Source organism: Pagrus major, chromosome 2 (assembly GCF_040436345.1).
Source record: "Pagrus major chromosome 2, Pma_NU_1.0".
NCBI lineage: Eukaryota > Metazoa > Chordata > Actinopteri > Spariformes > Sparidae > Pagrus > Pagrus major.
This window is the reverse complement of record NC_133216.1, coordinates 24,646,609-24,671,867: the sequence shown is the minus strand read 5'-3', so window position 1 is coordinate 24,671,867 and position 25,259 is coordinate 24,646,609. Positions and strand designations below refer to the sequence as shown.

The window sequence follows — 25,259 nt, the reverse complement described above, 5'->3', positions numbered from 1 at the left end:
TTTTGCCCCCGTCCCTCGCCAAAAAAATATGTCTGGAGCCGCAAAACATATTTGTGTCTTATAATGAAGGTAACACGGCCTAGAAAGTCTAAATTAGCCTGTCAAGATTATTAATCAGCCTCAATGAGCATTCATTTATAATTCCACATGATGTGGCATCTCTTCAGTGGGCTACTTATGCTTACAGTATAAGGTACTTGAACTTTGCATTTCCATTTCAATGATGCCATGTTTTGGTGCATTTATGAAATAAAAGAACTAACCTACAATAAATAGAAATAGAGTAGCAATACAGAACTATATATGTAGACCTACTTAAGTCCTCCCTGTGTTTGTGAAAATATACAAAATAAAAAGTAGCCTCATTTGATAATAAATAAAACACATAGTGGCAGGCAGTAAAAGTAAAAAAAAACACAGGACAGTTTAAATTTATTTTAGTCCATTTCAGTGTGAGTTAATCCTTCTTTTTATCCTCTGCCACATACAGCAATCAACCCTCGGGCTCGAGCATAAAACACAATGTGGTAACTCAGGATCATTCAATTAATCACAACTTGATAGAACAGATACAATTCTGTGTGTAGGCTACGCATTTTTACTTTAGGAGAATGCAAGAATCACTGTCGGCCTAAAGCAGTGATGATGATAAAAAATATATATATATATATTATTCATTTTCATGTAAAATCTCAAAGCCACAGAGAGCCACTGCAGTGGGGCAAAAGAGCCGCATGTGGCTCCAGAGCCGCAGGTTGCAGACCCCTGGGGTAGAACCACAGCAAATAGGCAAGAATACAAATAAGACTGAAAATCAGTTTACCATGAGCAAGTTAAAATAATCACAATGTAGGATTGTAAACCAATTACAGGCCGAACGTCTATGCATTGTGTTGCAGAGATATCTACTAAAGTTAGCATGCTAATCAGCTAGCCCTGGGCCGTCTCACTGAGCTAACTACCTAGTTAGCTGGCAGCAGTTAGTGGTTCCTCTAGTCTTCTAGTGATATTCTGCCCCCCGTTTGTATAAACAAGTACAATTTGACAGGTGGCCAATTCTGTGTGTGTGTGTGTGTGTGTGTGTGTGTGTGCTGAAGTATCCAGGTTTCCACAATTTGAATACTGGACCACAGTTGGCTTACAAATTACTTAATGATGTCACAAAGTCATGCTTGAATGTACATATTTTAATCTGAGACTGAACATAAACACAGAGAAACGTTCCCCCTTCAGCAGATTGATTTAAACCCTCTAGTGTCAAACTATCTCTGCGCATACATCATTCTGCACAGTGAAGATCTAACATCCAAGTGAAGAAACAATCAGTAAAACATGGAGAGGCACTTTAAGTATGATGATCTTGAACACGACACCTCCGTTATGTATCCCAACTGCTTTTTCTTCATATGTTCAGCAGCTGCTTTGTACACTCTGACTTTTCAGTCATCTTTTAAGTTTTTATACTTAATATTTTGTCTGGAGCAGCGTTCATTAAGTCTGAAGCATGAAAGTTTATTGTTGATCTATTTATTTATCAATTCCCTTTTGTGTTCAGTCTGGAACATTTTTTGATATATTTTCCAATCTAATGTCAAACATAGCAAGTTAACTTGTGTTATTAACGCTGCAATATTTTTGATTGGCCTATTGAAAAATGTATTCTATACTGTGTATCTGCCCCTCACAACGATACATACAAATGAAATGAAAATACATCTCATCCTCTGGACTGTGTTATTAAATACTGCATGGAGATATATGTTGACGTATCCAAAGATTCAACTTTAATTTTTTTAGTGAAACCATTTCCAACACAAAGCAACATTATAACAATTCTTCTTCTTGTTAGATGGCTGACCTGGATAGATAAAGATTAGTGCAAAGATGCTCAGGCACATTAATATAAAGGTAGAGATAGCACAGAGTAAAATGCAATGTAAAAGCTGTGGGATGGAGCAAATCTGCTTCTGTCAATCCTTAATGAGAAGCCAGTTGAATGAAAACCTCAGAGCCCCAGGGCGTCTTTCTGCACGTTGCATCCCAACAGAGCATTTCCAGCTTCCACACACTCTGTCACACATGGTGCTGAATAAAAGAAAGAAAGAAATCAACAAGTCATCACACTGTTAAAGACAACAGATCAGCTCTTATTATGATGGTTGTTACCATTCTGAGCACGGAGCCATGACCCAGCCTTCATAGCCAGAAGCTCCCACTCTTCCCGAGCATCCATCTTGAAGCCATGAAGCCAGATCAGAGCCAGAATGGTGGCCCACACTTCCTGGTTCACCTAATTCACCAAATCAAAGAAGTGCAGATGTTGTGAAGAGGAGAAAGTCAATGAAAAACTGTCACACTTTCACATGTGCTGTTCACAGATATATTCAAAGACTCTCATAAGCAGGTGGTTACCACAAGGAGACAGCATACCCCTTTTCTCAATCTGGTTGTGTTATAGTCCTGACATCATTGTTAGTCACATATCTTTAGCTTCTAAAGAACACAGCAGCTAAGCGAAGCTTGACTCAAATTGTTAACACGTAGTCCTTCAGATTTAACATTTCCCATTACGGCTCCAGAGAAGGAGAGGAGCAGCAGCAAGCCTGGACAAGGCAGAATACTCTTGGGGAAAGAAGATATCCTTGACATGCCACCTTGGCATTCAGCAGGTCTTTTGTGGAGCTATGGAGGCAGGGGATAAATAACCAACTAGTTGCTCTTTGACAATGCTCACCCTGATGCAAATATTAAGCTTTTTCTTATCTGTTTTGAATGTCATCATTATATTCCATGTCATGAAGTCTGTTTTAATATAAGTTATTAATTTGTGTTACGATCAGTGCAGTGTCACTCACTGCGGAAGGCTTTTTGTTCTCCACCTCCTCGCTGGTCTTTCCCAGTGCAGCAGCCAGAGCTGGATCGAGCAGCCAGTAGCCAGACGCCTTCTGGAGGGAGACCAGCTGCAGCAAAGGGTCTCTGGGAAGCTGTTTGGGAACAGCCTCTTGATCCGCTCCAAAACTGAAACCTGAGGGGAAAAAAATCAAAGATAAAAATATCCTAGTTGATCATTCAACTGTCTTTTTGTTTTCATTTTTGCCAATTTGATCCTAATGTGTAGGTACGGTATAATTCAGATTATTCTCAGTGTTATTTTATTTGTCCAAATCATGTCTTGCACATGGCTTCTACTCTTCCAATTTATCCAATAAAAAAATGTCATGCTGGCTTGACTGGAAATCATAAATCTGATAAATTATTGTGGGAAAATGCATAAAGTAGTTGTACAAAAACATTAATAAGAAACAAAACAGCGATTTGGCTCCGAGCTAGATTTAGTCACATACGTAAAAAAAAAAAGTTTCTATAACAGGAACTCTTAAAGAATCATTCTCAAATTTACAGCGTTAAAGAATTCCTTCACACATTTAGTGTTTTTAAAGAAATGACATTTTCAAATTCAGATTATAGATTTAGCTTAAAGAAAAATGATTACAGTAGAATTTATAGCCAGATATTTTTGCATTTACAGGCTCATAATTGGATCAATTTTCATCCAGATGAATTATTTAAAATCAAAATTAAGATGTGATAAAAATGCACAGCCAAGGACTGCTGATCTACCCCCCTTACCGTACCTTCATCACTGGAAGCGTTTAGATAATCCTCTTCATTGCCATAATCCAATTCCACCACATCATCACAATCTGCTTGTCAGAAGAATCATGTTTAGTCATTAAGATCAGTGTAAATGATGGAATTGTAAAATCCGTGGTCAAAATTGTCTAATATAAGGTGGGTTGATTTATTCATGATGTCAACTCATACTATAAGTTACAATCCAACTTCAAAATGGTTGTCGGTAGCTGCTGACCAGTGTTTCCCATACACAGGCTCTCTGTGGGCTCACTGTAGTGTGAATGGGACTGTGTGACAACCCACAGCTCCACAGCTGTTTGGTTTGATTTAAAAGGACGTTAAGTTAAAATAGACATTTAGTTTCACTTTACTCAGAAATAACTTTTATGTAAAGGTTATTTAGAATATGATATAATGTATGATATGTGTAGATTTTGTTGAAGTTAAAGGAATAAACATTTCCTGACAAATCAGACAGGCAAGTGAACAATCATGTCAATGATTCCAGAGCCAAGGACTGCTGACCTTACCCCCTTACCCTACAGCAGTAGGGTAATCATCATTAACTGCACATGGCCAGCACCTTATAGGCCAAAAAAGAGTTATTCATAAATCTTTGTTTGTTTGTTATTGAACGTGTCTGTCACTGTCACACACTCCATCGTCACAAAACACACCATCACACGCTGCACCACCTGCCATTACCACCACCAGTAAATTCTCAACCTGTGGGAAACCACTGTCAAGGTTATAATGGGTGTATGCCATTGAAACAAAACACATACCTTCAAAACTGAAAGACTCTAGATTTTCCACTACGGGCGCTCCACAGAAATACTCAAAGTCGTCCTGAGCAGCGTCATCTTTTCAGAAGAATCATGTTCAGTCATGTTCATGAATGTCACATACAGTATACTTTCTATATCAAACAGTCTCAGACACTCCCCCTAAGTGGTAACCCAGAGTTGCAACCCACTAATATAATATTGTTACACTAATTACATCTAATGAAGCTGAGGGCATAATCTAAAGACACCTGCTAAGCTCAAAATTCTTTCACAAATAATCGTGAAATCTGTGTGGAAAAGCTTACCTGTCTACTATCTGCTATATAGAGCAGAGCAGAGCAGAGCAGTGTTTGTGAAACTACTGTTGGCTTTATCTGGAATTAAACCATCCAATCATTGTATCTACTATACTGTAAAGCACTGCACCTTGTTAAAAAAAAAGACACCAAATTAATCTTTTACTCACTCACTCTTTTACTCACATTCAAAAGATTGATTCATAGAGCAAGCGGTAGGCATCATCATAGGCATCATCTGAGCACGGTTCACCATTCCACTACAGAGATACACTGAAAGAAAAAGAGAGTAGGATATTAAATGACATCATTAGCTTATGCACAAACAAAAGCCTGAAAGTAAACTGAGAACTGATAATAGTTATGCAAGGGCAAAATTAGTTCAATGCCCCTAGTTTTTCACAGATCCAATGCAGATCCCGTTATCAGCACCAGTACTTGCCCTGACTCACATAAGAACCAGTAATTCAAAAGAATAGTTGACATTTTGGGAAATTATTTGTTTTCTTGCAGAGTTAGATGAGAAGATTGATACCACTTTCATATCTGACTGTTCAATATAAGGCTACAGCCAGCACTGGTTAGCTCAAAATAGAAATAAAAAATAAGAAAGAGAAAGGAAGAGTAAAAACGCAAATTGGCCTTTACAGCAGTGATGAGCTGTTCTGTATTGATCACTTCAGCTAACTCTCTGTCACTATGTGAGAAGGTGTTTATCAGTCCCAGCCTAATAAAGCTACATGTGTGTGGTATGGCTGGGCAATATATCACTTCATGTAATGGTATACAGTACAATATACTGTTTGTAAATAAAATTAATGTGTTTTATCTGAAATGGATTTTTGTGACCAGAAAAATCATTTAGACTAAACAGCTTTCAATAAACACCATTAAATCTGAAATGAACATTACTTTGAATCAAAAAAATTTGCCTCTGTCTCAAATATTTCTAGAATTGTTCCCTCATTCCCGGAAACACATGGGCACTAAATACAGTCCTGCTCACCATTATTGGCACCCATGAAGTTTAAGTACATAATGTGGAATATTTTCTGAAAAAAATGAATCAAGTGAAACATTTTTTTTCTATAGAGAACTCGTGTTTGATACAAAAGAGCAAATGATAAACAACAATATAAAACAATTAACAATGGGAGGAAAAAATAGAAAAACTTAAAGCTTGCTGTGTCACTGGTATTGGCACCCTTTGCTGTAAATCAGTATGGAAACACATTGTGACTCACCTGTGGTAAATCACAAATGAGAATCATCTGTGATAAATTGTCTGTGCCCATGTGACATGAATTAGCCAATGAATGATGACTTCTGTGTTTTAAAAAGCCATCTGTTATCCCCTGTTCCTTTGTCACAATGGTGAAGACAAAGGAGCTGCCTGAGGACATCAGAAGTGCGATAATTGGCAAACACAAGACCTCCAAAGGGTATAAGGCCATCTCCAAAGACCTTGGTATCCCTGTTTCAACAGTGGGTAATGTTATTAAGAAGTTTGCCTCCCTGGACATGGGGGGAAGAGAAAAATTGATGAGAGAAGTCTTCGAAGGTTGGTGCGAATGGTGGAAAAAACACCACGTCAAACATCCAAAGACCTGAAGGACAACCTGGAACAGTCTGGGGTCATGGTTTCAACAAGTACCATACGCCGCACACTAAACCAAACAGGGCTTTATGGGCGAAGGCTAAGGAAGACACAATTGCTGAAGAAAAGACATAAAAAGGAACGACTAATCTTTGCCAAAGAGTACCTGGACAAACCACAATCCTTCTGGGAAAATGTTCTGTGGACAGATGAAACAAAAATAGAGCTTTTTGGCAATGCACACCAACAGTTTTTTTATAGACGACGCAATGAAGCCTACAAGGAAAAGAACACCCTACCAACAGTTAAGCATGGTGGAGGATCCATAATGCTGTGGGGCTGCTTTGCTGCATCTGGTACTGGAGGCCTTGACCGTATCACAGGAATCATGAAATCAGAGAATTATCAAGAGATTTTAGAGCGAAATGTCCTACCCAGTGTAAGAAAACTTGGTTTGAGTCGAAGATCATGGGTCCTCCAGCAAGACAAAGACCCAAAGCACACATCCAAAAGCACGCAGGAATGGTTGAAAAGGAAAAAATGGACTGTTTTAAAATGGCCAGCCATGAGTCCTGATCTCAATCCGATCGAAAATCTTTGGTATGAGCTGAAATCTGCCATTGGGGAAAAGAAACCTGCAAACGTTCAAGAGCTTGAACAATTTGCAAAGACAGAGTGGGAGAAAATACCAGCTGAGAAGTGCAAGAAGCTTATAGAAGCGTATAAGAAACATTTGGAGGCTGTCATCACTGCCAAAGGGTGTGCAACCAGATATTAAAGAGGGGTGCCATTATTGCTGCACATGCTGTTTTTTCTGTTTCTTCTTTGAAATTACAATATGTAAGTTGAAAAAACAATTTTCTTTGTTAAATTACTTTGGACCTCCAATTAAAAGATCCTGATGATATAAATTTGGTACATTTCCATTTATTTCTGACGATACTGTAGAGGTTATGCAAAAAATGAAGGGGTGCCAATAATGGTGAGCAGGACTGTACCACACTGCTATATATTTAGACATTACAATAAAAAGTGCACACCCATCCTACTACTCTCTTTTAAACAAACACAAAACCATCTGGCTGGATGTTGTTGACAGAAACCGTTTCTGCCATAGTAGCCAGGTCTATCACACATCACTTTAACCATACTGAGATGGGAATGAGCCATGATCTTAAACATGCAACATGTGCACTGACACTCAGAAATATACTCACTGGGTGTTGGAACATCTCTGCGCACCAGAGGTCCTTCAACCGCCTCACTGTTGCTTTTGTTGACAGCAATGAAGGAAGTGAAGGCGCTGCTCACTCCTAATTGGACACTGAGTGCCACCACCTTCTTCTTCACTCCCTCATCTGGCTCTGCTCCATCCTCATTCTTGTCTGTCTCCAGAGAGCGAATCAGAGTCCGAGCGGCCAACCTATGGACTGTTAATCTGCAGACAGGAGAGAGGAGGAAACACAGGTGGATTTTACCTTTCATCGGCATGAACGCAAAATAGTGATCTATCTATGTCTAGCCAATCCTGGTAAAGGTCTATACGGACATAAAGCCAAGACTACGTTTTCCATGCTAGTTTTAGCATGCTAACATTTGCTAGTTAGAATTCAACACAATATACAGACTATGGAGGGAATGTCATTAATTTTGCATCCAGCTGGTGGTGCTAAAAGAACTGAATGTGCAGCCGAAAGTTCAGGTTAAGCATTTTAAAAATTCTATTACCCTTTCATACAACCACAATAATGTCAGTATTGTAAAGTCAGCATCTATTTAAAGTACTTCTGCTGTCTACCCAAAACCTGTTTTACCCAGTGTCCTGTGCAGGTGTGAGACTGAAGTGGAGCTGGTTCTGAGAGGGATGACCTGCCAGGCTGTACTTCACCGTCACACAGCCCTCTGCTGCCTCTGAACTCTGACAAAGCATTACAGTGTTAGAAACCAAACTCATCGACATAGTTACATAATAATCACCTGGTAAATCAAACCAGAGAAGTATTTCTCTTTGAGATGGTGTTGCTCCTACCTGTCCACTGAGCTGGGCATACACCAGTGACCTTTGACCCTGGAAAATGGCTGTGATTGGTTGAGAGAGGACAGTGACAGAGACTCCTTTTGGCAAATCCCACGCGACTGAGATGTCCTCCACAGCTGGCTGCAGAGCAAATCTCAGCGACTGCATCACCTGATGAGCAAAATATTCACATAAAAAGTTGGGAGGGGAACAGAAGGTTTTTACCTCCTTGAACATAATTTATGTCAATACAAATGTGTTGTTGCATTTAATATTTAAAAACTGCCTTTTCTTATTGAGTAAATGTCTTACTTTGGGTTGCATCCTGTCAGCCCCTGTGATGAACTGAGCGTGACCTCCTCCTTCCTTGGCCAACCCATTGATAAGAGCAGAGCTGGCCCCTTCCCCAATCCCAAAAGAGAAACACCTACAATACAGTACATTAGATTGATGATGATGATGAGACATATTCTGGGAACTGTGTGGGTGTTTGTTGTGTTTTGTGTTGTTGTGGTTTCACCTGTGGGAGCCTGAATTCTTCTTCACCAGATTGATAACTTCTTTGGTGTTACATACCTCTCCATCAGTAAAGACAAACAGCTAGGGAGGAGAGTTTACATATCACTATAAGTTACATAAGAGTGCACAGGTAACATGCTGCATCTGTTAAAAGTCAGCCACATAATTTTCTGAGAGCTGTGTTAGAGTGTGGTTTCAGTAGCAGTAAAGTAAAGAGAGTGAGAAAGCTGTGGTGAGTATGAGCGTTGAATAACCGGTTTCTTCATGAGCTTCTTTGGAAAGGTGTGAGTAGAACAGTAGGAGTCATTGAGTGGATCACTCAAGGCACTTTCACTCAACTGTACAGGATATTTCACGCCTAGTCGATTTCCAGTTGACTGATTACTCTTAGTATACCAGCAGTCAAACACTTTGTGTGCTCCAAAACAACACTGAAACTACACGACATGTTTAGTGACTGAACAGCGAGCTGTTGCATCTTCTTCAGCAACATTTTGCAAATTGGGCCACACTTGACCTTAGCCTTTATAACTTCTCATTTCTGCCAAAGACACACAAATTATGGAATGTAATATCAATATCAATAATAAATGTATCTATTTATAATATAATATTTATAATATGGTATGAATAAGCAAAAACAATTGCTACCAAAATACCAACAACTTGATTTGTGCTTCTCCATTTAATTTAACCTGGTTGAGACAAAATACCAGACTGTCGGAGCAACAAAAAGGAGATTCTTGTACAAGCAACATAACTTATTGTGTGTGTGTGTGTGTATTACTTGTCTAGGTTGATTGGGAATGCAGGGCTGGCTGTGAATGTGTTTGAGGGGCTCCAGGATCTCTGTTCCTCCCAAATCAGAGTCCATCTTCTCAACTTTCTTCAGAGCCTCTTCCATTGTCTTCTCACTGTACTCCACACTCTTACTGCCATAATAACATGAACTTATCATCAACAATGCACACATACAGTACATGTACGAGCATTAACACGAAAGACACAAACAAATTTGTTGGACTGAGTGACATGAGGGCGTGACTTACGGGAAGATGTGTTCATAGCTGGACCCAAAACTGTAGATGTTGAAATAGCAGCCCATTGGCAAGCTCTTCAACAGGAGCAGCAGAGTATCCTTAAGGGAAGAGAGAAAAGATACTGAAGGCCACTGAGTGAGAGGGACACTATGAATGATCTTATGACAGAAACAACACATAATGAATACCCTGGCACTGCCAATGCGAGTCTGATCACTTTTGCTGTTCATTGCACAATCCATACTTCCAGATCGATCCAATAACAACACAAACTCTCCACAGGAAGCCACTGAAGACATGACAGCCTGGGGGAACTCAGGGTACAGGCTCAGCATCACCACTGGATCACCCATCAGAGAGCCTGAAACACAGAGGAGAGACAGAAACATGACCACACATCTGGCTTTTACCAGTTGTTACAACAAACTCATCAGTTGGAGGATAATGACCTTTTTATTTGTAAAGCAACAACTGGACTCATTCACTAACTCACCAGGCTTGGCAGAGGCCTGTCCTGCCTCCACCACAGCAGTGGGCTGGTGGGCATCTTTGTAATAAATCAGCACCTCAACGTCTCTGTCAAACTTGTGTCCTGCAGCCAACTTGACCTGCAGTTCACAAAACACTCATAAATATAAAGAAAGTGATGTATGTTGTTGTCAGTATTGAGCAACAATCACACACAGCAGACACATTAGCACTCCACCTACCGTGGCCTGGGTTTGCTCTGAGTTGAGGTACTGGAGAGGGTCCAGGGAACAGTTGGACTCTACTTTAGAGACTGGACGAGGAGAGGACACTCGGGCAGAGAAAGACAGACTGTAGGGCACCAGAGAGGCTGGAACAGAGGTCACCTGAACACTGGCACCTTCACTGGCTGTAAATAACATGAGACAAGTGAGGAACACTGGAATTGAAGAGACATTACAGACTGATAATCTTCGGTCCAGCAGAAGTTCTGTATGACCAAAGAAAAATATTCAGAACCTAAATCAACCTATTGTAAGGAAAAACATGACTACGAGACACCTTCTCCAGGGGCTGATTTGGTTCATTACGCCTCCAGCATGTTCTGGGTCTACCCTAAGCTCTCCCCCCTGTTGGGAGATCGAACTAATTCACCTCCTTTCATTGGCATCCCTTCTTATTTGATGCTCGGTGTGCCATGAAGTCAGAAAGCAAACTTTGACAGTTACATTTATTATTAAACTATTAAAAAATATCTTTGAAATAAAGTTCAAATTTGAAAACATAATTGCCAAAAATGTTTGTGTTGAAGCTTTCCTTTTTGACCACGAGCAGCGCTAGGGAATATGAGCCAGCATAAAACTCTCTGATATCAATATTGATTTCAGCTTCAAAAATCTAAGATTGTTTGGCATCTACATGTCAGCACAATTGGCTGGTATACTGTTCCCACGATGTTAAAGGACTTGTGAAATAACATGCTCTGCCAGTGTATTACACAACAGCTTTTGCCCTACTTTGTATAGACAAGTGTGCTGTTCACTAAGCTAAAAAGTATTTGGTCGTTTCCTACCCTGAGGTTGGTAGCGAGGGTTGAGCACAGCAGGCAGACAAAACCTCAGCCCGTCATCAGCCTGCACAGCCAGCTCAGTGACGTACTCCAGCCTGATAGAGGCGCTCTCTCCTGGAGGCAGACTGCCCACACTCAGAGAGAATATATCTGGACTCTGCTCACTCTCCTCCAATAGGAAGGCCTGCTGACCAGAGCTCAAAGCATCATCATACTCCTCACGAGCCTGGAGTACAGACGACACATGAGTCACTTTCACTGTGTTTACTGTGTTTTTCAGCTCCACTGTAGTGAGAAAGTCTTTACTGTGCAGCTCACCTCCTGTTTCTCCTTCACCTCAGCAACAATCTGCGTCTGTCCGATCCTAGCACTGAAATGACAGACAGCAGCATCTCCAGGCAGAGGGAAGACAAACACAGCCTCTAGTGGTTTGTCCTCCTTGTTCTCATAGTTCAGAGTGGAGACCACTGTAGCCACATGGTCCCTAACCTGCAGCTCCACCTCCACACTTTTCAGAGGAACTGACACAGAAACAGAACATGAAGAAAAAACAACATGAACATAAACTGTGTAAGAGCTTGTTTTCTGTGGGTAAAGACATTTTTCAAATTGTTGAGGATGCTGTTTAATGTTTCTTCTGTACCGAATAGTGGCACCTGTTATCTCCCTGTGAACCAAGCTGATCGTCTAACAAGTCTCTGACTAATAGTGTGATACAAATACGTGCCATTGCAGCCAACACAAGCTTTAAAGCCTTCACATTTGACATTTATGTTTTACCTGGTTCCTTGTTGGCAGTTAGCAGACCACAGCAGTCCATCTTTGTACCTGTGCAACAATCAACAAGGACATTTAAGGACTTTGTGCTGAAGTGACGATGTTACTGTCCATACTGGACATATTTCAGCAATTAAAATGTGTTTCTTTTTTAATCTAGTCAATACATTTATTGCTGTCTAAAGAATGTCACAAAGCATTGTGGTTAGACCTATTACGGACAGAATATGATTCACTAAAGAGATTAAAAAGGATTAAAAAAAAAACGGTTAATACAAAATCAAGTTACAAACTAAACAAACAACAACAAAAATAACTAAATAATATATAATGTATGATACTACTACTACTACTACTACTAACAATAATAATAATAATGATAATAATAATAATAAGTTTTGTTATGATGATTATTATCATTAATGCTTCCCATCTCCCTCCACATATGTCCTGTCATCATCTACTGTAAATCAATACATTCACTAATCAATAAATATTGATTTCTCCTGCTCTCTCCAGTCTCTACTCCACCCTTCCTGCTTCAGTCTGAATAACGCTTCCTGGTGTCTTGAGTCTTTATTATTATTGACTGTTAATTTGTGTTTATATTTTATAAATAGATTGAGGCAGCTGTCTGCTTCATGACTACAGATGAGATTAAAAATAGCATGTTAAGACATCTCACTCTGACGGGAAATGATGATCCAAACAGCAACAAGCTCCTGTCTGTTGAACTCAACATTGTTTGTTTTATTTGTATGATTATAATAACGGATTTAACTAAGTTCGTATAATAATGCCAGTGTGATAACAGCAGCAATTTGCTTATTAATAAGGCTTCCCTGTGTATTGTACAAATCAATGCCTCTGCTAACCAGACTCTTTAAATAAACACACAGCAGAAGTAGACCTACCTCTGGGGACAGGTATGTGTGTTTCACTGTTGCTCCCTCTCGTAAACAGCCTGTGTGAAGTCAACTTGCAGGTTTGTAAAGCAGGAAGAGTTTATCCAGATCATGTCAACTGAAGGCAAAGTGAAAGCCACGCCCACCGGGTACGCTCCATTTCCTCACAAGAGACACGCCGGGCGGGTGGAGCTTGAATCCAAAAGCTTCAATAAATGTCCAACTCGGTTTTTGTTTCCAAAATGCCGCTGAAGTGCTGCGAGAGCTCCATCAGCAGCAGCTTGTTGCAGGTTTAAGTATCCTCAGTCATATGGATCATATTGTTTCATATAGACTTAGACTTAGACAGACTTTATTGTCATTCTGTACATATAGTTTATCCTGCTGGAGTTTCAGAGTTAAATACAGAAAATGTTCATTCATCACTTATTTATTAAAAAAACATTAATAATGTATATCCAGGGTATCAAGGTTATTTGATCATGCACAGATCACTGCATTACTCTGTCTTTTTTCTGCCTTTGAATGGAGCTAAAAAATGATTCATTCATCAAAAAGTTAAAATAAATAAAGTAAATCCTGAAAAAAAATAGAAAAGAAAAATATTTTTATCAGAAAAATAAAACAATGAACAAATCAATAAAGGCCTCAAATAATGTGTGACTAACTAAGATTAAATTTAAGGACTAGTTGGTAAAAGTTGGTCATTAATCAGGAAACAGGCCTCAATGAGGACATATCTTTAATTTATGGCTCTATTTCTGTTATATAGATATATCTTTGTGTGTTTTTTCAACCTCACTGTGATGCAGGACCATATACACAATGGATTCAGCTCCATTACTTTTGCCGTGCTAGTGGTTTGGATACCTGAACTGACTGGTTCACCTGCTACTGAAAAAACAAAACAACTCGCTATAGGATGTTTTTCTTCTGACCGGTTTGAAGAGCTGATCGATCAGGGCAAAGACACGGCTGCTGTCATTTAACACAGCCTCCAAGTTTCAGTCCTGTTGTCACCTTTAATGATTCACTGATTGTGAGGTCAAATGCACATGTGGAAAAGGATGCCCCGACAAGCAGGACACAGCACATCTCCACAATATACACTAGTAAATAACAAGTGTGATTAAACATATGAGATATGGTTCTAAAATATGACATTATTTATTATTAGATGCTCACAGATAATTGTGGGTTAGGTAAAACACATTTATTTGACCAATATGAACTATTCACATAATACTACAATACATAATACATGTTTATTGCAAAGAAACCAAACCCTGCTAGCTGGGAGGGGCAGGAGAGAGGGAGCGAAAACTGACATATGACTGACAGAGACTGGGAGGGGTCATCACAGGCATTTTACTGATGGATATGATGATGTGAGACTTTGGTGGACTTGTCATTGGCACTGTCTTTAACAGGACTTCATATCCTCTGCACATATCGTCTGATAGTTTTACAGCTACAGGTCAACGCATAATCATTTGTGAATCATATAAAGCAAATATAGAGAAGTTGTTAAGATGATGGACCAGACATCAGTCAAGCTCTCTGCAGGTCTGAATCCTGCCAACAACGTGTCAGTGTTACAGTGAAACTATTCCTGAACATGAGCAGGATGAGGATGTTCGGTTTAAATTAAATCCTCAGTTCACTATATGATGACAATGATAGAGACATGTCTGTGTTTTACCAGAGTGCTCATCCAGCAAACGGAGGATGCCTACTGCAGGTGAGTCTATCTTCATGTCATGAAACACAGGAGGCCATTTTTTCCCCACTGCAACAGCTGCTTTCTCACTTCCTGATGTTAGCACTTTAACATAGTTGTTTTCTTAACTCAGATTTTTCACTTTTCAACAATTAAACACTGCTCAGGTGCAGAATGAATCGTCATCATCATGACTACCATCTACACGTTACTGATGTGGGCTCTTATTAGGAAAATAATAAGGGAACTTGTTATTACTTTAGAATCAAAGAAATATTTTCTTTGACATTTATTTTATATCAAAACTTGATAATAGTAGTTAAACGATTATCAATTGACTAGTATATGAACAGAGAAAACTACTTATATAATGATTCATCATTTAAGTAAAAAAACCTTTGTATATAACATGTTCCGTATAATATTATGATAAAATATATTTTAAAGTATTTTAAGTGCACTTCCCTCTTCAATTCATGCTCACAGGGCCATATTTGGCAAAATGAATCTATAAAACATACTTGCTCTATTAAAATGGAGCATTTATGTGTCATACAAACTACAAAAATTCACACCAGTTGTGTTTTTGCCTGCAGTTTGTACTCTATTCTAACTCTTTGCACACTTACAGACACACAATTGAAATTCCCCTGCCAAGTCAATGAGTGTACATTAGTATCTGTATTTTATATATGTATCTATATCTTATAGGTATTTCAGTATATTTTTAGGAAGTTGGTTGCTGTTAAATTCAACCAAGTAGCATGCACACATTATTTTCTATAAACCTGAGTGTAAAATTCATGCATTTTGGCAGAAACACATTTAAAACAAATATTTTCTTTATACAGCTGATTTCAAGTTATATTTCGATTTTTTCTTTCTAAGACACAACCAGTAATAGCAGCAATCTGAAGTTAATTAGTTAAAAAAAAAACATCACGGTGAGAGCATGAAGTTCTTTAAGTTTGTACAATGAGGCCAGAAATGTGTGCTAATAGCTCAAGGCTTGATTAGTGTTGGCTAAAGCACATGTATACCTGGTGTGACACAGCTTTAACCGCACAATGAAAAGAGCAGGTGTGAAGTGTCAAATTAAGCCATTAATGCTCATTTTCTCCAAAGCTCCAATTTTATTTTTATGTTGTTTTAGACACAAACTGACAAATAATGTGTAACTAATTCAGTGATAATACTTCAGTTCAATCAGTTAATGTACACAAATTCAAAAGACCAATGAACATGAGAACAAGGGGAAACACCAAATGATAGTAAAAAGAAAAAAAAAACATCAAAGAACAGGATTTAATTGTAACAAGGTAGATGGTATGGTGCAATTTTAATAAAGTAAAGTTTGGAGGATGGAGTGAATCTTCTTCTGTGTATCAATCCTGAAGGAGAAGCCAGTTGAATGAAAACCTCAGAGCCCCAGGGCGTCTTTCTGCACGTTGTAACCCAACAGAGCATTTCCAGCTTCCACACACTCTGTCACACACGGTGCTGAAATAAAAAACACAAAACAAGTCATCAGCAAAGGAGACTGAATGTGGGCAAACAACAGATTATAACCAGCTCACACTGTTAAAAACTACAGATCAGCTCTTATTATTATGGTTGTTACCATTCTGAGCACGGAGCCATGAAGCAGCCTTCATAGCCAGAAGCTCCCACTCTTCCTGAGTATCCATCTTGAAGCCATGAAGCCAGATCAGAGCCAGAATGGTGGCCCACACTTCCTGGTTCACCTAATTCACCAAATCAAATTGAATAAAGCACGAAACAGTCACGACAAGCGAAAGAAATCAAAGAGAACAAAGAAGAGACGACACAGAGAGAAAATGCTGCTGGATGGTTTTGAACAGTCTGACTTCCCAACAACATAACAACAATAAAATAAGACACTTCAATATTTTCACATGAACTTTTGACTGACGTGGCAAATGCTTTTTGCAGCCAGGTGGTTACTGTATGACACCAGATATTGGTGTCAGCTCAGTGGGTGTTAGGGACTTGAGCCCCGCTAGTAATTTGATCCTAGTGAAGTATCTTTACAGGCTTTTTACTATATCTTATGTTTTGTTAAATACACCATGTCACAAAGTCTGTTTTAAATTAAGTCAAGTTAGTAATTGTGTTATTGTGTTGTTATATTTGACAGTAACCCACCGATGTAGGCTTTGTGCTCTCCACCTCTTCGCTGGTATTTCCCAGTGCAGCAGCCAGAGCTGGATCCAACACCCAGCAGCCAGATGCCTTCTGGAGGGAGACCAGCTGCAGCAAAGGGTCTCTGGGAGGCTGACTGGGGGAAAACGATTCTAAGGAGAAAATCAAAGCAAGTGTAAAGATATATAACCTTTATGGGTTATTACACTGGTATGCATTTGCTGCAATCCTTGTTTTGGGGTTTTGCCTATTTGATACTGATGTGTAGATATACAGTCATTCAATCTGAATGTGTAATTACAAGTGTCAGTGTACGTAAGAATGCCACTTTAGGTACAGTATATCCCCAAATCATACTGATGCTATTGAGATGTCACTCAATGCAATGGTACAGTATATCTCTTTCACGTGTAATCTAATGTAATTTCTTTCATGAAATAAATCAATGCATGTTGTCAAGTCTATAAAGAGTGAGTACCACTGAAACAAAACAGATACTGTCATCACTGGGAGCCTTACAGATGGGACATCCATCGTCATATACTTCGTCAGCCACAACATGACAGTCACCTGCTGAGATATAAATCATTTAAAAAAAATAATCATGAAGTCTGTGTGGAAAAGGTTACCTTGCTGTATGGAAAAACAAGTGTTTGGGTAACTAATGTTTGCTTTTTCTGGAAGAAAATCATTCAGTCATTGTATTTATACTGTAACTGACAGGGCTTACAAAAAGTAACATGTGCCCTTGAATATTTTTGTGCTCCTTGGATCCTTGGATCCTTGGATCTCCTTGGATATCTATATATTTTCCTCAGTATTTTTGTCACCAGAACAATTATTTACACAACACAGCCTTTAAAAAATGCCATCACAGTTGAAATGACCAAAACTTGATATCAGCATGACTACAGTTCTCTGCCTGAACAAACACTTTTCTGTTTTGTTGTATAGAAGAAACAAGATTTTATAACTTGATCATTAACTAGATTCTTTCAACTTGTCGCCCAAGAATAACATCTTTTATCCAGAGCACCATGTGGTATAGAAAAGTCTTGCATCTTTACTATGAGATTAAAAAGAAGAGTATTGGGTCAGGACGTTAAGTAAGAACCAGTAAACCACTGGTTTCTGAGATTATTACAGTGACTACTTACCAGGGAGGCTCCAAGACATCCGTGAACTACAGTGTCTCCCCACCCCTTTGAGATTTAAAGACAGGAGGTCAAGACATCACATAAGAATCAGTTAGGTATGCACAATATGAGCAAAGATGGATGATTTCATATTCCATATCTCTAATAAGATTTATTGTGTTAAATCTCATAGATTTTATCCCTCCTTTCTGAGCCGTTGCAGAACATGTGTTATTATAATGGTATGCATTTGCTGCAATCCTTGTTTCTGGGTTTTGCCTATTTAATACTGATGTGTAGATATACAGTAATTCAATCTGGATGTGTAATTACAAGTGTCAGTGTAGGTAAGAATGCCACTTCAGGTACAGTATATCCCCAAATCATACTGATGCTATTGAGATGTCACCCAATGCAATGGTACAGTATATCTCTTTCACGTGTAATCTAATGTAATTTCTTTCATGAAATGAATCAATACATGTTGTCAAGTCTATAAAGAGTGAGTACCACTCAAACAAAACAGATACTGTCATCACTGGGATCCTCACCCAATGGCAATGGTTCTTCACATCCTTCTACAAACTGTTCGTCATCAAAATCTGCTTTTTCAGAAGAATCATGTTCAGTCATGTTCAGAATGTCATGTTTAGCATCAGGCGATAACATGATCTCCTATGACCCTGACTAGATTAAACAGTCTCAGACCTTCAGCCTGAGTGGTAAATCCAGAGTTGCAACTCGCTAATATAATATCATCATGATGTTAATTACATGTAGGACACAACCTGACAGCCACCTGCTGAGATATAAATATAATCATGAAGTCTGTGTGAAAAAGGTTACCTTGCTGTATGGAAAAACAAGTGTTCGGGTAACTAATGTTAGATTTTTTCAACTTGTCGCCAGAGAATAAAATCTAAAAATTGTGTCCTTACAAGCTGTTGGGAGAACAGAGTAACCACAAATAACACTCACCGAGTACTGAAACATCTCTGCACACCAGAGGGCCTTGAATCGCCTCACCGCCCCCTTTGTTGACAGCGATGAAGGCAGTGAAGACGCTGCTCACTCCTGATTGGACACTGAGCTCCACCACCTTCTTCTTCACTCCTCCATCTTGCTCTCTCCTGCTCTCTCTCTCCTCCAGCTCCAGGGAGCGAATCAGAGCCCGAGCAGCCAACCTGTGGACTGTTAATCTGCAGACAAGAGAGAGGTGTCAACTCATTTGCACACAGATTTGCTCAATTCTATTAACTCACTTCATCTGTTTTATACTAGTGGGTCCTGTCCAGGATCATAAAGAGCTGGAGCCTCACCCAGAACATATTGGGTGAGAAGCAGGGTACAGTGAGAAGGAAGCACCCACAACAAACTCACACAGACACATGAAAACTTCACACTGAAAGGCCCCCGCTGGATTGTGGATTCAAACCAGGCTCCTCTTACTGTGAGGCGACAGCGCGAGATATTGAGATACACAAGCTGGAGAGTGTTTACCTGAACTTGTCAGATTTAGATTTTTAGCATTAGTCTGTTGTTTCTGTGCATTCGCTCCAAATTATTAGTTTAGATTGACGTTGTGCTAGAAACACACAGGGTTCTGAGACGTATATTCTCACCAGCTGGGCTGGTAATTAAGATCTCTGTTGTTTGGATTCTGTGTTCAGCTACAGCTTTTTATTTTAACAGGAAACTGGCGGTGACGTTACAGCTGTTGGTTTGTGTGACATTAAAGAGATTGTTAGCATTGCCATATGAACACTAACCATACAGCTCTTTCATCACTGTCCACTACGGTTACATGGTGCTGTAGTCATGTTGATGGTACGGCCTCGGACGTACCCTTGATTTCTCCCCCCCCCCCTTCTTTCTCCCGTGTGTGTCTGTGTCGTGGACATGGCTTCACTCTCTCCCTGCTCCCTGATATCATCTACACACCTGCTCCAAGCCACTCACCTGCAACGCATCCAGCAATCAACTCTGCAGTATATCTACTCTGATTCTTCCCTCCATCCTTGCCAGATTGTTAATTGCCCTCCGTGGTATTAGTGACTCCAGCTCCTTGTGTTTTTTTTGCTCTTTTGTGATTTTGGCTCTGCTTACTAACTGTTGCCTTTTTGTGCCTAGGTTCATTCTCAGTCTCCCTGGCTGCCTGCCTGCCCGCCTGCCACACCACCACCTGGACCTCTCCTGCCTTCTCCAGCCTGGACTTCACTCCCTTCCATTCCCCTCACCCTCTGAAACAGTTTTTGGACAATAAGCTCTTTCAATCCACCCCTGAGTCTGCAGCTGCTTTTGAGTCCCCTGTTTGAGATCATAACAGTTGATGTGTTTTGTGAGTTTTATTTATGTTTATGTAGCCTTCTTTATGTATCTGCTACGGGATGCACCTAATGTCATGTATCAGTAAAATATACTTTTATCAAATAGTGACATGTTTCTTCTTGTGTGTTAATTGTTTTCCAGCCTGTTTGTCTGCCGTGCCCTGATTGGTCTCACCTGTCCGTTATCTTCCTGCTCCTATCTTGTGTATTTGTGTGTTCCCTTCATTCATTGCCTGTTAATCTTTCTTCTCTGTTCAAGAATTCGAGCAGTTTCTGATTATACTCTGAGTGATTTTCCTCCCGATAAACTTCTTGTAGTGATATTCCTGTTTATGCTTACCTGTTTTGTGGGTTTATTATTTTTGCCTGCTCCCTGTGGGATTTGTTTGACCATTTTGTCTGCCTCATCTGGTTTTAACCCTTACACACCTCAACTTCCTGTATGCTTTTTGATCATTTGAAAAAACCTGTTTTACCCAGTGTCCTGTGCAGGTGTGAGACTGAAGTGGAGCTGGTTCTGAGAGGGATGACCTGCCAGGCTGTACTTCACCGTCACACAGCCCTCTGCTGCCTCTGAACTCTGACAAAGCATTAGTGTTAGAAACCAAACTCATCGACATAGTTACATAATAATCACCTGGCAAATCAAACCAGAGAAGTATTTCTCTTTGAGATGATGTCGCTCCTACCTTTCCACTGAGCTGGGCATAAACCAGTGACCTTTGACCCTGGAAAAGTGCTGTGATTGGTGGAGAGAAGACAGTGACAAAGACTCCCTTTGGCAAATCCCACGTGACTGAGATGTCCACCACAGCTGGCTGCAGAGCAAATCTCAGTGACTGCATCACCTGATGAGTGAAAACAGTTTGCAAAAAGATGAGAAAGGCACTGCAAGATTTTACTTACTGGAAGCATGACTTCTGTCAGATTACAAATGTGTTATTGCATTTCTTATTAAAAATGTATTATTTATATTAACTGTCTTACTTTGGGTTGCGTCCTGTCAGCCCCTGTGATGAACTGAGCGTGACCTCCTCCTTCCTTGGCCAACCCATTGATAAGAGCAGAGCTGGCCCCCTCCCCAATCCCAAAAGAGAAACACCTACAATACAGTACATTAGTTTGATGATGATGAGACATATTCTGGGAACTGTGTGGGTGTTTGTTGTGTTTTGTGTTGTTGTGGTTTCACCTGTGGGAGCCTGAATTCTTCTTCACCAGATTGATAACTTCTTTGGTGTTCCCCACCTCTCCATCAGTAAAGATAAATACCTCGAGGAGAGTTTACATATCACAACTAGTTACATTACATCACACACAGAAACATGCTGTGTGTGTGTGTGTGTGTGTGTGTGTGTTAGTATTACTTGTCGAGGGTGACTATGAATGCAGGGCTGGCTGTAAATATGTTGGAGGGGCTTCAGGATCTCTGTTCCTCCCAGATCAGCTCCCATCCTTTCAACTTTCTTCAGAGCTTCCTCCATGGTCTTCTGGCTGTACTCCACACTCTTACTGCCATCACATAAACACACAAACACATGCACAGATGTACACATACTTGTTCGAGCATTAAGACCAAAGACAGGACTGAATTTGTTGGACTGAGTGACATGAGGGCGTGACTTACGGGAAGATGTGTTTATATCTGGACCCAAAATTGTAGATGTTGAAATAGCAGCCCATTGGCAAGCTCTTCAACAGGAGCAGCAGAGTATCCTTAAGGGAAGAGAGAAAAGATACTGAAGGCCACTGAGTGAGAGGGACACTATGAATGATCTTATGACTGAAACAACACATAATGAATACCCTGGCACTGCCAATGTGAGTCTGATCACTTTTGCTGTTCATTGCACAATCCATACTTCCAGATCGATCCAATAACAACACAAACTCTCCACAGGAAGCCACTGAAGACATGACAGCCTGGGGGAACTCAGGGTACAGGCTCAGCATCACCACTGGATCACCCATCAGAGAGCCTGAAACACAGAGGAGAGACAGAAACATGACCACACATCTGACTTTTACCAGTTGCTACAACAAACTCATCAGTTGGAGGATAATGACCTTTTTATTTGTAAAGCAACAACTGGACTCATTCACTAACTCACCAGGCTTGGCAGAGGCCTGTCCTGCCTCCACCACAGCAGTGGGCTGGTGGGCATCTTTGTAATAAATCAGCACCTCAACGTCTCTGTCAAACTTGTGTCCTGCAGCCAACTTGACCTGCAGTTCACAAAACACTCATAAATATAAAGAAAGTGATGTATGTTGTTTTCAGTATTGAGCAACAATCACACACAGCAGACACATTAGCACTCCACCTACCGTAGCCTGGGTTTGCTCTGTGTTGAGGTACTGGAGAGGGTCCAGGGAACAGTTGGACTCTACTTTAGAGACTGGACGAGGAGAGGACACTCGGGCAGAGAAAGACAGACTGTAGGGCACCAGAGAGGCTGGAACAGAGGTCACTTGAACACTGGCACCTTCACTGCCTGTAAATAACATGAGACAGATTTAAAATCACCAAAAGTACTTGATAACCCTGCCAATATCTAACTATAAAGCAAGAAATCTCTGTCTGTGTCTCTGTATTATGCTTGTGCTTGTCTGTATGTTACTTGCATATCTCGATAAACATTTCTTGACTAGCTCTTTAATTATCACATCAAGTCAATTTTATTTATATAGCCCAAAATCACAATCACATTGGCTAAGTGACATTGCCTTTTGCATTTTGCCATTGCAAAGTTAGAACATTTTAAACAAGGAACACAAATGCAGAATTAAACAACTCTTGAGTCATTTTTTTCTTTTCTTTGTCAACTGATTGTATTGTTATTCTGTATGAGTCTTCCTTATAAGTGTTGACATAAACAAAAGTAGTGTATGAGCATGTATGGTTTTATGGTTTTATGGTCACACCTTAGTACTTTTTTGTCCCAGTATGAGAAACAAAACATTTTTTATTCTCACCATTGTAATGGTGTACACTAGCAAGTCACCATTGCAATAACACCTTTGTATGAACAGTTGTGGTGTGCACTGAGCTGAAGCTGAAAGTGTCTGGTGGTTTCATACCCTGAGGTTGGTAGCGAGGGTTGAGCACAGCAGGCAGACAAAACCTCAGCCCATCATCAGCCTGCACAGCCAGCTCAGTGACATACTCCAGCCTGATGGAGGCGCTCTCTCCTGGAGGCAGACTGCCCACACTCAGAGAGAATATATCTGGACTCTGCTCACTCTCCTCCAATAGGAAGGCCTGCTGACCGGAGCTCAAAGCATCATCGTCCTCCTCACGAGCCTGGAGTACAGACGACACATGAGTCACTTTCACTGTGTTTACTGTGTTTTTCAGCTCCACTGTAGTGAGAAAGTCTTTACTGTGCAGCTCACCTCCTGTTTCTCCTTCACCTCAGCAACAATCTGCGTCTGTCCGATCCTAGCACTGAAATGACAGACGGCAGCATCTCCAGGCAGAGGGAAGACAAACACAGCCTCTAGTGGTTTGTCCTCCTCGTTCTCATAGTTCAGAGTGGAGACCACAGTAGCCACATGGTCTCTCACCTGCAGCTCCACCACCACACTCTTCAGAGGAACTGGCCCAGAAACAGATGGGAACCACATGAACATAAACTGTGAGAGTTTTGTGTTTTTCAAATTGTTGAGGATGCTGTTTAAGGGGTCTTCTGTACTGAATTAACTATCTAAATGATAGAGACTACTTTGTGTCTATAGGTAATCACACATCTGAACGGATAAAAATGACAAGTGGAGTACCCCAGGGCTCCATTCTGGGGCCTCTACTATTCAACATTTTCATGCCTCCTCTGCCTCTGAATTTGGTGTGATACAATTATGTGCTATTTTAGCCAATACAAGCTTTAAAGCCTTTACATTTCACATTTATGTTTTACCTGGTTTCTTCTGGGCACTGAGGAGACCACAACCGTTCATCTTTGTACCTGTGCAACAATTCATAAGGACATTAGAGGACTTTGTGCTGTAGTGATGATGTTAATGTAAGTTACTGTGCATTCTGGACATTCAATCAATCAAACATTATTCTCATCTGTTTTGAATATTTACATACAAATGTCATTAAAACTGTGTTATTAAAGTTATAGTTAGAACCCTGCAATGACCACAAGAAAGCCTACCTCCAAGGAAAGATGTTTATGAGTCTGTGACAGTCCCTTTAACTGCAATTCCCTCCTGTAGATGTGTGAAGACACAACTTGTAGGTTTACAAAGCAGAGAGAACTTATAGAGCTGGAAAGTGACATAAAAGTGAAAGTCACGCCTACCTGGTGCACTCAGTTTCCTTTCAGAAGAGAGAGAGGGTGGAGCTTGAATTTCAATTTGAGTCCTGTCCCAAAAGCTTTATGTTAGAAAAAACAAATGTCTGAAACCTGTTTTGGATCCTAATTGCTTCTGAAGTGCAGCAAGGCCTGGATATAATATTTGCTGATGAAGTGATAAGATGCAGCTGCTACACTTAAAATCATAACTCCAAACTACAACTACATCCTCTGCTAAAATGGAGCATTGATAATGTGTCCTACAGCCCACACAGTAATGTCTGACAGTTGTGTTACCGTCTGCAGAAATTATTCAGTTGTTCCTCTTTCCAAACTCACTCAGACACACACCTGCAATCTAATCACTGTATAATGTCACTGAGAATTCAAATGCATTTTAGTGTATTTTATATATTTGTTATTGTGTATTTTAGTGTATTTTATATATTTATGTTATTGTTTATTTTACTGTATTTTATATATTTAAGTTATTGTGTATT

General features: G+C 40.0%; 2 protein-coding genes across 3 annotated transcripts; both read right to left on the bottom strand.

Annotated features, from left to right (window-relative positions):
* Positions 1-1,172: 1,172 nt before the first annotated feature.
* Positions 1,173-13,180, bottom strand: LOC141018270 (von Willebrand factor A domain-containing protein 5A-like). Of its 2 annotated transcripts, XM_073493209.1 has the most exons (20): positions 13,122-13,180; positions 12,211-12,258; positions 11,749-11,951; positions 11,434-11,656; positions 10,604-10,770; positions 10,387-10,501; positions 10,082-10,254; positions 9,903-9,991; positions 9,641-9,785; positions 8,855-8,934; positions 8,647-8,761; positions 8,347-8,505; positions 8,132-8,235; positions 7,535-7,755; positions 4,907-4,993; positions 4,422-4,499; positions 3,636-3,704; positions 2,856-3,025; positions 2,167-2,290; positions 1,173-2,085 (listed from the first exon to the last, which is right to left on the bottom strand). In XM_073493209.1, exons 2-20 carry the CDS (start codon positions 12,248-12,250, stop codon positions 2,006-2,008), a joined length of 2,442 nt encoding a protein of 813 aa, XP_073349310.1. In that variant the 5' UTR covers positions 12,251-12,258; positions 13,122-13,180; the 3' UTR covers positions 1,173-2,005. The 2 variants fall into 2 exon arrangements, with proteins under 2 accessions (XP_073349310.1, XP_073349304.1); XM_073493203.1 differs by lacking the exon at positions 4,422-4,499.
* Positions 13,181-16,486: 3,306 nt separating this feature from the next.
* Positions 16,487-25,228, bottom strand: LOC141018444 (von Willebrand factor A domain-containing protein 5A-like). Its single transcript, XM_073493427.1, has 19 exons — positions 24,766-25,228; positions 24,619-24,673; positions 24,376-24,423; positions 23,855-24,057; positions 23,540-23,762; positions 22,787-22,953; positions 22,570-22,684; positions 22,265-22,437; positions 22,086-22,174; positions 21,826-21,970; positions 21,651-21,730; positions 21,446-21,560; positions 21,148-21,306; positions 20,935-21,038; positions 19,110-19,330; positions 18,153-18,197; positions 17,474-17,568; positions 16,999-17,147; positions 16,487-16,577 (listed from the first exon to the last, which is right to left on the bottom strand). Exons 3-19 carry the CDS (start codon positions 24,413-24,415, stop codon positions 16,574-16,576), a joined length of 2,127 nt encoding a protein of 708 aa, XP_073349528.1. The 5' UTR covers positions 24,416-24,423; positions 24,619-24,673; positions 24,766-25,228; the 3' UTR covers positions 16,487-16,573.
* Positions 25,229-25,259: the final 31 nt, after the last annotated feature.